Here is a 12,489-nt window from a genome sequence, read left to right as displayed (position 1 = left end):
TCGCTGCAGTATGTCCAGGCCCATGATCACACGATCACCGGTGTCTCCCTTGAGCAACCAGGGCAATCCCAGCAACCTGCACAGCTCACCAAATCCAATGCGCCTGTGCACATTGATGTGGGCGGACACATGTTACACCAGCAGTCTGGCCACCTTAACCAAAATTCCCAGAATCCCGGTGAGTCTGCTATACCATGCACCTGTATTTAAAGTGTGATGGAGATAATGTTAGTGTTTTTATTTTTGTGTCTAGTAATTTAGCTTGAAACGGGAGAGCATATTGTGGAAGGTGCAGCGTCTTACACATTTTCTTTTAAAGCCGGTTTGTCATCAGCGTTAGAATGTCATCCTGTGACATTAAACAGCCAAATGTCACATCTCATCAAATCACAGAATATCTCATGGGTGGACTTGGTGCAAAAAACGGAGTATAAAAGAAATGTTTTACTGCTTCTATCCAACAAATCTGCAGCATCAGTTGCTTTTTAATCAGGTAGTATCACAAAATGTTTCCCCCCGTCTTAACTGACGAAAACAGTTATTTAGGGGGCATACATTTAGGAGTTCAGAATGCAGTGCACAGACAAAAGCAACTTGGTTATTCTGACAGATGTCACCACGCAGCAGTAAAGGGCCAAAGGGCATGGGGCCATCTGGAGGCTGCGAGGCCTCACTGTCGCTCCCAGCCAGGGCCCGGGGGTGACTGGCACCCTGCCTCAGGCAACCAATCACCAGCTGGCCCTGACCTTTTCAGACCACCTCTGTTTTTAATCTTTCTTTCTCTCTTCTTCTTTCTTTCTCCTTATTCTTTGCCTTCTTTTCTCATGTAGATGGTTGTATCAAGCTTGCTAATCTGTTCAGGTCTGTGCAAAAGTGGGAAAAAACAGAGCTTGGGAATTGAATGAGTCATAGAGCCCTTTGGAGATGTTTCTTGCTTAACTTGTATGATTCTTGCCTCTCTAATCTTCTTCTGTTACCCTCTCTTCTCTCCCACAATGCAAGGTGTCAAAAAACACAAGCTAAAGAGAAATATACTGAAAATGCCGATTCTATAGAGCTTTGTGCTTGCAAACATCTTGAATGTAAGATTGTTAATGTTGACATTTTGTCCCCCCTCCCTCCCTACTTTTCTGCCCCCCCTTCCTTCTCTGTGGGTAGAATCGGTCGTCTCTTTGATGGCACAGAGCCTATAGTCCTGGACAGCCTGAAGCAGCACTACTTCATTGACGGGATGGACACATGTTCCGCTACATCCTCAACTTCCTCAGGACGTCCAAGCTCCTCATCCCAGAAGACTTCAAAGTGAGTTGGATGGCCATCCTGAAAAAACTGTAAAGTCCCATCAGCCAGTCAGCAGTCCTACAACTTAGCGCACACAATGAATGCTAAGGCCGTGGAATGCCTTTGTTGTTGGTCCTCTTTGAATTGCCAGAAAATGTTTCCCATGCTGGGGACAAAATATCAGGGCAAACAAAGCTCAATCATAATGCCTTTACTCATCATGGGATGAGATTTGGTCCCTTCCCAGCTCTCATTGTCCAAAGATGTTTTGATACAAGGAAAAACAATAAGCTTGCATCAAGACAAATAAATAAATGCTCTGGCGCCCACGACTACATTGCATGTGCTAGATTTCATCAGCGCTCTGTGATCTCAAGCCAAGTGTCCATCCAGGGTGAGTCTCACTGTATGTGACACATTAGCATTTTTTACTCTTATGTGTCATTTAGTCCGTAATTACTTAACTTGCCCTGGGAGAAAACAAATAACCACATTATCTGATGGACTGTCCACAGTGTGACTCAATCAGTAGAAAGTATGTCAGTTAAAATAAGCAAAGACAAAAGACAGACTTGAGTTCAAGCTCAGGCTATGTTCACGTTGAGTAGATTTAGAGAGGAGCATGAGAAAACTTGAATGTGGTGAGATTTAGGCCCTGCAGTCCTGCGGGTAAAGGATCTGCTCCTCTACCCCATGCAACCCTGTGTTACATGTCGCACTACATCTCCTCTACACTGGATCTTTTGTAATTGTAGCTGAATGGTGTCTTTGCAAGGCTTTATTGCTCGTTCATGTAGAACAGTGGTTTTCAAACTTCTTTGTTGTCTCTTATTTGGTTCAAACCCACATTAGAAAGAAAAACACTACCATAAACGGACTATCTTATTCTGATTTTAGGTTATTTGGCTCTCTAGTATAGCAAGATTGCATTTTGGCTACCGGCCTTAGCCCACTCAGTGTAGTCTACTGGAGAAGACTGTCCTTCTATTGCTAAGCTTTATATATTTTTAATGAATGAAAGAACAGATAAGAGATTATAGGCCTTTTGGGATATTAGGTATCAGGTGTAAATAAAAAGCTTTTAATCTAATAATACTTTTCTACAAATTATCTTAATGCAATTGACAAAACCAAGTCACTTACTGGTCATCACCTTTTTTTTTTTTTTTTTTTTTTCTTTATTTCCTTTTTTTTTGTTTTTTAATTGTATACAGTATGCAAGATTCTGACTGCCTTTTAAACCTGACACCTTTTAGAATAATAAAACTCATTAAATTACATTTTGTAACCCTTTACAAGTATTATAAGAAAGTAAACAGTGAAGAGCTGACAGGACATTTTTAAATCGTAAACTATATTGTGAGTTGGTTTAAACCTATTTGCCCCAAGTCTACCTTAAAGAAAACTAATGGTAGGCGACTGATGACAAAACTTGTTGTTGTGTGGTTTAACCTAGCAAAGTAAGAGTTGACAAAATTGCAATATAAAACAGCACGTGTTAGATAATAAACTAGATTATTTAATAAAAATAAATAATATACTAATTTGTGAGCACCCTGTGCCCGTCTCCTGCAGGACTTCACTCTGCTGTATGAGGAGGCCCGGTACTTCCAGCTGCAGCCCATGCTTGCTGAGTTGGACAACTGGCGCCATGATCAGGATCTGAGCCGGGTGTCGCGCCCCTGCGAGTGTTTGGTGGTGCGAGTTGCACCTGACCTGGGCGAGAGGATCACGCTCAGCGGTGACAAAAGCCCTGATTGAAGACGTGTTTCCAGAAATTGGTGACGTCATGTGCAACTCCGTGAATGCTGGCTGGAACCATGACTCCACGCACGTCATCCCGATTCCCACTTAATGGATACTGCCACCATCAACTCTGTGCAGGTAATGGGAAACAGAGCGCTCTACTGTGGGTGTATTCCCCAATAAGTATTTACATTCAAATGTATGTTAGGTTTGTTTTTAGAAGCCCAAGGGATTGACTGAGGTGATGATCATTCAACTTTTTTCATCTGCTGTTATAATGTAGACTTTAAGAAATGTTCCTGATGTCTGATTGCAAAATATTATCTTTATTTAATCTAATCGAATCACAAGAACAGCCTTGCGGAAAAACTAGTTCTTGATGAGTTCATCAAAGCATCAATTTAGCAAGCCATCATTACACAAGTCTACCACCATCTTTACTTTTTTAAGATCTGACCGGAATAATCATTTTGGCTCTCGAGATGGTGGAACGCATGTTTTAATATCATACATACCATTGTAGCACTTATAATATGGTCCTCGTCTCATCCAGCTTTCATCTGTGTGGGCGTGATTGTTTTAAAGTTTCCCTTTAAAGCTGGCATCAGTGCCGACCTGCAGAAAAAAGGACAGCAAATTGGTAAATGGTGGATTTCAACCCATTTAGTAAAGGAATGGCTGACACCTTGAATTGGGTGGAGAGTTACATGAATGTGCAAACTTAGGGAAAACTGGCTCACAGTAAGAGGAAGTGGGCAATTCAGCTTGCAGTGACACTCTTAAGTAGACTTGAGATGATTCCCCCGAGTGTTAGAGGTGTTTGGATTATGCTCATTTTTAATTAAAGCCAAGCAACTTCACATTTGTGTTTGTTACATCCAAGAAACAAATCAGCAGAACACATTTTTTCTAAGATCTCTTACCAAATAGTAGTTACGCAGATCCAGAAGACTCCAGTCCCCCACTGCCGGCAGATGCAAGTTATTGAATACCAACAATTCTTTGAGGCTGTGCAGGCCTCATATGAGGTTATTTTCTATGGAAGCAAACCTCCAGCAAATTACTTTATCATAACCATTCAAAGATATGTTCTTCTATATACTGTTCATAGGATTTAATATGATACTTTTCCATCCATAACTTGTAAGACTTAAACAAAGTTCTACATTACTTACATTTTGTTGAATTAATCTTTTATTTTCAGCATGTATTTGGCAATATTGTAGTTTCCCGGTTATATATTGATATTCCACTCATGCATTGATGGTAACATCTCCAAAAGCGCATCAATAAACAATGGAGGAGAGGCATAATTGAAAAGATTTCACAATAACTTGGACTGTGTCTCCATCTGAGAAAGTCAAATCTCCATCTCCCTCCCAAAAAACACACAAACAAACCCGTCTCTGAAGTGTGTGAGTCGTGGAGAGCAAGCAAGAGAGTGAGCATGCTCCCTGGCAGGTTGTCCCCAGGCAGGGCCCATAATCCTGTTTGGTTATTAAAGCACGCCGGCGGTGGATGCTGTATCTGCGGCTAATGGAGGCAGGGCGGGGGTTTTGAGAGAAGGAAGGGGGGCAGAGAGAGCTGCCAGCAGTAGGGGGACCTTTGTAGTTTTGACGGAGGCTTGGGCCTGAGGGCTAGGGGAGAAATGGGGAGAGGGGGTTTTGCTGAGCGGCCCACACTGAGCCAAGTGGCAGAGAGAAAGCCTCACTGCTCCCTGGGGCCTCTTCGATGGAATGTGATCCTACTGGCCCCCCGGACACGTCTGTAGATGTCTGCAAGGCTGCGAGATCAGACACACACACACACACACACACACACACCACACACACACACACCACACACACACACACAACACACACACACACACACACACACACCACACACACACCCACACACACACACAGCACACACACACACACACACACACAGCACACAACACACACACAACACACACAGCACACACACACACACACACACACACACACACACACACAGCAACACACACACACGACCACACAACACACACACAGCACACACACACACACACACACGACACACACACACACACACACACACACACACACACAACCACACACACACACACACACACACACACACACACACACAACAATGAAAAGGAGGCATGAGCAACGAGAGGCTCTAGTTTTGTGAAAGTTTCATCCAAATTCCCGTCACCGGCCGTATGATGCAACTTACTCCTAAAGCTGTTTCTGTGCAGTGTTGTAACTACAAAAGTTTTGGATCGTTTTGTGGGTTCCTGTTTTGGGCAGTAGTAAACTAAAGTTAAATGTCCACATTTTATGGAAAGTGACCGACCTCAATGAAGGATTTCCAGGTTGGCAGTGATTATCAAGGATGGAGTAAGCACTTCCTGTCACAAGAGTGTTGAAAAAGTATTCTTATGAAGCATTTTCCTTCGTGATTGATGTATTGCTTCTGACACCTTCCTCTTTTCTACCTATTTCAGGTTCTAGAGCGCCTCCAACAACGTGGTTTCGATATCGCCGGCTCCTGTGGCGGCGGCGTTGATTCATCCCAATTCAGTGAGTACGTCCTGAGGAGGGAACTGAGGAGGACGAGTCAGCGAGGATCCAATTCAAACAGGATAAAGCAGGAGCAGCTGGACTAGAAACTTCCCGAGCAGCAGGAGGTGCTAGACTTTTCTGTGGCAGCCAAACGCTTGAAGCTGCAGAGCTCTGAGGACTCACTTTTTTCTTCGTTTCCTTGTTGATGTTTTTGTTTTCTTAAACTTGAGAACCATCTAAAATAAAAATGAAATGCAACAGGAGATTTTTTGCCATAAGAAGAGACAAGACATTTGATAAGTTTGAGATTGCAAGGACATTTTTGAATGTCTAGCCCCCCATAAACCAATTTAAAAAAGGGATTTATTTACAGTAGATCCCAAAACAAAGTTTGTTTTAAAACTTGGAGCCTACATTAGGTTGAATATGATTTCTATTATACCCATATAAATTTAAAAAAAGGCTTTTATTTCTTATGTAGTATGTGACATTACGTGTCACCAGTGACTTGGTTTTGATGTCTCACTGGCAAATTGGCTAAGTCTGTTTTTATCCCTTGCTGTAAGAAGGTCACTAATATGTGACAATACAGAATGTCTCAGTTGTCATAAACAGTTAGTTTCAACAAAGCATCATTTTTCACAAATCACATGATGTTGAATATTGTGATACCAATGAAGTGTTTTGTTTTTTTTACTTGAAAGTTATTTTTTTGATTATGCCATGACATATAGTTGACATTAGTGCCATCAAAGTTAAACCTCTAAGATACGTTTCTATATGCAGAAAATAAAATAATTTAGTAAATTATAATATCACAGCATTGGCCTCATTGGGGAGTATGAATACTAGCCCCCATGTGCTACTTTGGGGATCATTTAATTGGATCATAATATTCCTCTGAGTCATGACCTGTAAACTCTTCATTGTATATGTGTTAGTGTTTTTTACATTTAATCTTTTTAAAACAAATGTGTTGCCTGGACAAGACTGAACAGATTAAAGCTTATCGTACTACCCACTCCAAGGTCACTTTTACTCGTAGCACATATTGATATGAAGTTGGATATAAAGTATTTCTAAGATGACTGACCCACCTACGCTCCCTAGATTTGAGTAAAGAGGAATGTAGCACAAAATGTGAAATAAATCTCAACTACAGTTGTCATGGTGTCTGTTCGCTGTTTTACATCGCTGTAGGGAGTGCTTTAACAAGTCTGCATGGTTAGATAATTATTCCTTAAATTTGAATGTATCCTACATCTTAAAATCCTTTTTAGTATGTTAGCTCCCTACACAAAGGTAGAGCTAACTTTACCAAGGCACTTTACCTTGGAGGATTTATGCTGGTGCAGCAGTGACTACATGGGGCATTCTTTACTTAGTTATATTGAATAGAGCCGACTTCTCCACGCAAGTCCTGTCAGTTGTGCTTCCACAAATCCCTGCAGGGCCAAAATCCAAAGTGAAATCCCACACGGAGCCCTGTCGTCTTGTCTTCATCCCTTTTGGCAGAATCTCCACTTTCTTTGGCTATCTACGGTTTATGCTATATGTCTCCATTTCAGGCCTCTTTGCCCCAGATTCCCTTTTGACTGACTGTTATTCTCATAGGCTAGAGGTGCAACTGTGAGTGGTACACGGCAATGCTTCGCTCTCAATCATAAAATCAAAGTATTCATGGAGCAAGCATCCAACACATCAACACTCCAAAGACTCCAAAAATGTCAACTCAGGACTCAGTTGTTGAAGGCGGTATATCACTGATGGGTATTTAAAACAAGGAGAACCAATCATTCCACAAATTCTTTGACTATTGATTATTTTAAATGAGCAACATATGAAAGGCTAGTTAATCAATTGCAAAGACTTTATAGGAATTTTATGGGAAAATATAATTTGTCTTGCCAAGAGTTAAATAGGGAGATGATATAATTTATACTTGAAAGTGATAACAATCCTTTAATAGCATCAACTCTCAGCATGAAAGCGAATACGCGTTATTACCAACATTCCTATAATACATATCAATGACAGTTATGTAAGAATGAAGATATAGTGTGTCAGGGTGGAAAGTTCCCCAATGGTTGTCCATAAACAATAAGCATTGCTTTCCTAAAATAAAATACTGTTAAGGGTGGTGTAAGAGAGAATGTGTTTAGTTGAAAATGCAGCTACTTTTTGTGCACCCTTTGTGATTTTTAAGTGTGTTACCTGTGGGGCAGCCTGATATAATGAGACTCTGTCCAGCCCTCTCTCTTCTCACTTCCTGGACTCACAGTAACTTGAAAAGGAATTAGAGATATCCTCCTCTGCGGTCACAGCCTGTTGGAGAAAAGATGAATGGCATTAAGAGGCTGACTTCCAGTCCTTTAGAGGACAGGGGGCTTTGAGGAGAATCAAGTAATTTGAGATCCTCCTATTTTCTCTGGTGTGTCTGTGATCATGTCTCTCTCGCTTTCTCGCTAGTGATTATTTCCAGTCATCAAAAGGCAGAGTAGGGCCTGGAGAAAGTGGCCGTGGCCATCTTTCCCTCGCTCCTCAGGCTCTGCTTACTCACCACTAGTGAAGGTCAGCGGATGGACTCATTCACCTCGTCTTCAAATCATCAGCCCTCACGATGCTCGCTTCTTTACAGCGCCGTGCAAGCAGTGGCTCCTGTTCCTAATGAATGTCCTAACTAAATACACTTATAAGATGATACACTTTATACTCTGGATTTAGTCCTATTCTCTCTGTAGTCCCCTCTCTTGTTCTGTGTTGATCTGTAGGTAATATTCTGTACTGTAGGTGCCACCTACCTTTATTGAAAAAGCCCCTTGGCCATTTTATGCCAGCAAGATAATTATAAATGTGACCCGTGGCAAAAAAGCAAAACACAACTCCCACATCTCTCCCTTGCCATTTCTCTCTCTCTTTCTCACCCGCTCTCTGTCTCTCTCCCTCTCACCCTCTCTCTTCCATTCCTCCCCCTCCCAAAGCCTCGGGAGCTGATTTCAAATGTTCAAAGATATCTCATAGTGAGGCTGTGAGATTGAAGGCTCATAAATAGCTTTATTATAATATAATGGCCACATATTTCTAGCCATTATTCCTAGTGGAGAAATTAGTTAATCTGTGTGATGAATGCCTGCACAGTCATTGGGGATTTAAATGTTCTTAGATGGACAATTGCTGGTAGGATAATATCTCAAATGGACACTCGCTAGAAGAATAATATTTCACAGTGGCTTTGCTTGAGTTATAGAATAATGTCTTGATATCAAAAATGTAACCTGTATTGATGGGTTCTTGGGCTTGAACTTACTTAAGGAGAAGGCTGTAGAAAAATCCCTTTTGCTTTTGTTTCTGCAGTACCACATTAACACTTAATCCTTAACGTCCCCCAAGTTTTTTATTTTGTAGGAGCCCAAGGCAACTTGTAATAATCCACTTTTAATGTTTAACAGATTGTAACCCAGTAAGCTTTGATGGTGGTTTTGTCAGCGTGGCCTTACAAGATATTCTGGGAGCAGCACCACACATAGTGAGAATAGAAGTGGAAGGCTAAATGACCAAATTACAACATTAAAAAAGCTGAGAACTACCTTCTGACAGTCACACCATGCATCTCCTAATTTTCTAATATCGTTTATGGGACTCCTAAATAGTACCTCCACACCACTTTTAAGGATGTTTAACCTGTTAAGCTCCAAAGACCCCTTCGGCGGGTCTTTTTTTTTTCACAACACTGTGTCACTGTGCTTCTTAATATTAAAAAACTATGAAAGTGTCATACACTCCTAACGGGAAGAAACTCAGTTAACTGATGATACGAACCATTTTTACCGAAAAAAAACACAAGTCTCACAAGAAGGGTCTAAATGAGCCCTGAGCAAAACATGCTAACGCAGAGCACAGAACTCTAGCTATACCGATTGATATACTAATTGGATCTGCACAAACAAGCTTAGCTAAGATCCTGAGATTCCACAGATTATAGAAATATAAGTATCATCACTGAGTGATTAGAACTCGCGACAGGGGAAGCAAATACAGACAACACACGACGTAGCTTTAGGTAGCAAAACACGGAGATATGCTCACCTTATGGATCGGTCAAATCCACCCAAATGACCCCAGAAGTGTTTTTTTGTTGCTAAATCTCTCTAAAAAGGTCAAATTTCACTTGTTTTGCATCAATCTTGATACAGGGTACTTATTATATGTTATAGTTTGGATTCCTAAAGCTTTTAGTCTACCATCCCATCATTCAAGGGTGGTTTTCACTATAAGTAATGTGGTTTTTTTGGACGGACACAACCATTTACATTTTTTTACTATGTTCAATCTGAATTTACTTTAAAATAAAAATAAATCTATATTGATTCTCACTTTTCTACATCCAACTCACAGGTTTATCATTGCTTTGAGAAAAAAGATTATTAATTTTCCCCTTTTAGAACTGTAGTTATGGTCATTTGTTCTGGGAATGTCATTTTCGAGCATGAGACCTGGAAAACAGGCTCGGGGCAGATACTCAGGACTTTAACCTGTTAGACCCCAAGCCTGTTTTTTCAGGTCTCAGGCTCGAAAATGACATGCCCCTTGTGTAAAAGAGAAAGTAAAAGAGAATGTGATGGTTTATACACCCTAGTGTTACAATGTAAATCTTTACTTTTAATTAAGTGCATGTATCATGCACCATGCAGCAGAACGGCTACACTTTACTTGCCTCTTTTGTCAAAAGTTTTACACCGAACTTCATCAAATGCTGTACTTACCTCGTGGTGATTGGGCTGTAATATGTGACAGTGCTCCAAGTGGAGGATTTGTGGTAGTGCTGCACAATATGCTGCAGTTTCCATTGTTTATTTATCAGTCAGGCCTTGAGTTATGGTGTGCTTGCAGTGAGGAATTTTAGACCGGACTATGGTCGCTGCAGGCCCCTTGGCATACACTGTACACTGAGAGGGAATCATTTATATTCTACTCCAGAGGTAACAGTAGAACATGAGATTGGGAAACAGCTCAAACACCACTCTGCTTGTGAGGCTTAAGGCACAGAAAAGTCAAGTCGTTTTTTGGGGGAGGGCTGCAGAGCATATTCAAGTAAGTTCTGTTTTTCTTTTCTGTTTTTTTTAAAATAGTTTCTCCAAAAAACATCCTTATATAGATACATGTGGTGCTCAGTTTTACTTTCATTGTGGCACATTTGACATTGACTCTGAACGGCTCGGTGGAGCTGTGATGGAATGCAGGCTTTACTGAAATGCAGCAATGAAATCTGACCAGTGGAGCTGCCTGTAAATGCTATAGGTGCCTCATTGTAACCTGTATTGAAAAAGCCTGGAGGGCGTTTTAAGCCATTGAGATAATTGCAAATGTGTCCTTTGGCAAACACATCAGCAAACTTGCCCCCTCCCTCCCTCCCTTCTTTCTTTCTTTTACTCCCTCCCTCTCTTGGTCGAGAATTAATAAGGGCTACCTATCCTTGATTAAAAGGTCTCAACTGTATACTGTGTTGCTCACCGGTAGTGCCCCTCCCTTCTCCAGCCTTTCACATGGGCAGACCTGCATGTTAGGAGTGCTCTAATGATTCTGGAGCTTGCCATTCTAGGGCCACCCATCCATCATAGTGGTAAGGCCAGCGGCTTTATTATAATACAGAGGACAGACATGCTCTGAGGCTATGTGGGACACAATAGAGGTCTTTCAACAGACCTATAAATACATGATCTGTCAGAGTTGCTGTCCTGAGGGCGCTCTCAGCTAGGCTCAAGCCCTCAGGTCGGCCATCACTTATGCTAAGATATGCGCCAGCCCCCGGGCTAAGGCTAAGGCTCAGTTCATTTCAGCCCCTCATCAACCACCACATTCTACCTCCAGCCATGAGAATAAATAAGAACAAGATGAAAAAAAAGTGATTCATTATGATGGAAAGCAAAACCTTAACAAAACAAACACATGGAGGGAGGGAAGACAAACAGTGATAGGCGACTATTGACACTTTGGCAGCAGCATCTGAAAAGCTGTTGGGTAATAAAACACGGGGATTTTGATCCAACAACACACTTCAATGTTAGGAAAAAGCTGGCCATAAGGGTTAAATGCTGAGACATTTGTTGTATATCAGACATGTAAACAACTATATTCAAAATCACCACACCTGTGTGTGCCCTAAATAAAATGCAGATCTTCTGGATGGTTGTGTTTGAAGGAAGGAGTGGAAGATCACTGTCTTCCATCAGTTTTCCTATACCAATATCCTACTTTTCTAAATATATTTAAGTGATATATGCAGCATCTCCCCCTCCTGCTCCACTCCTCACCTTATCTCAGGTGAAAATCTCCTCTCACTCTTGCCTCCAAGCCAAGATCAGCAATCTGGGTGTTGGTGTGTTCTTTTAGAGATTAGTGTGGATGGAGGCTGTTGCATGTTAGAATAATAAACAGGTGAACACTTTAACTCTGCATAATTTTCTATCTCTGCGCCACCTTAATGTATTAAAATCATATTCTGCCTCGAGACAGAAAACCAGTAGCAGATTATGTCCAGGGCACGGTGAGGGGAAACCAAATGACAAATCCGACCATCCGCACAACAATGATCACCTGGGCAGGAGGTTGCTATTTATCATACCTTTCACCAACACCCTGGAATGAGGGTATGATTCTAGCTCTCTGAATTGTAAGTATTGCTAAAGTGACTGGTGATGTGGTAATGTCATGTTTACACTGGAACACAGTTGGCTGTATCTGCAAACAACACCTTTCTCCAGACACATGTTCAGGTACGCACCCCCCAAGTTCTTCCTATTCCCATCCAGAACGTACCCACTACACCAGCCCCCTTTTCTTTGAGTACTCCAAGGGTTATTCCGGTCCCCTTGACAGCTAAGCCAGGTAGGGGGTAGTGTTCATAATAGCTGGT

The 12,489-nt window shown here is 41.5% G+C and overlaps 1 protein-coding gene across 1 annotated transcript; it reads left to right on the top strand.

Annotated features, from left to right (window-relative positions):
- Positions 1-643: 643 nt before the first annotated feature.
- Positions 644-6,742, top strand: LOC117558337 (BTB/POZ domain-containing protein KCTD1-like). Its single transcript, XM_034234454.1, is given in 8 exon segments — positions 644-699; positions 1,159-1,226; positions 1,229-1,302; positions 2,857-3,027; positions 3,029-3,121; positions 3,123-3,149; positions 3,151-3,165; positions 5,519-6,742. Coding segments are annotated over 8 exon segments (666 nt in total). The 3' UTR covers positions 5,681-6,742.
- Positions 6,743-12,489: the final 5,747 nt, after the last annotated feature.

Source organism: Gymnodraco acuticeps, unplaced genomic scaffold, assembly GCF_902827175.1.
Source record: "Gymnodraco acuticeps unplaced genomic scaffold, fGymAcu1.1, whole genome shotgun sequence".
In the NCBI taxonomy this organism is placed as follows: Eukaryota; Metazoa; Chordata; class Actinopteri; order Perciformes; family Bathydraconidae; genus Gymnodraco; species Gymnodraco acuticeps.
This window is presented reverse-complemented; position numbering and strand designations above follow the sequence as displayed.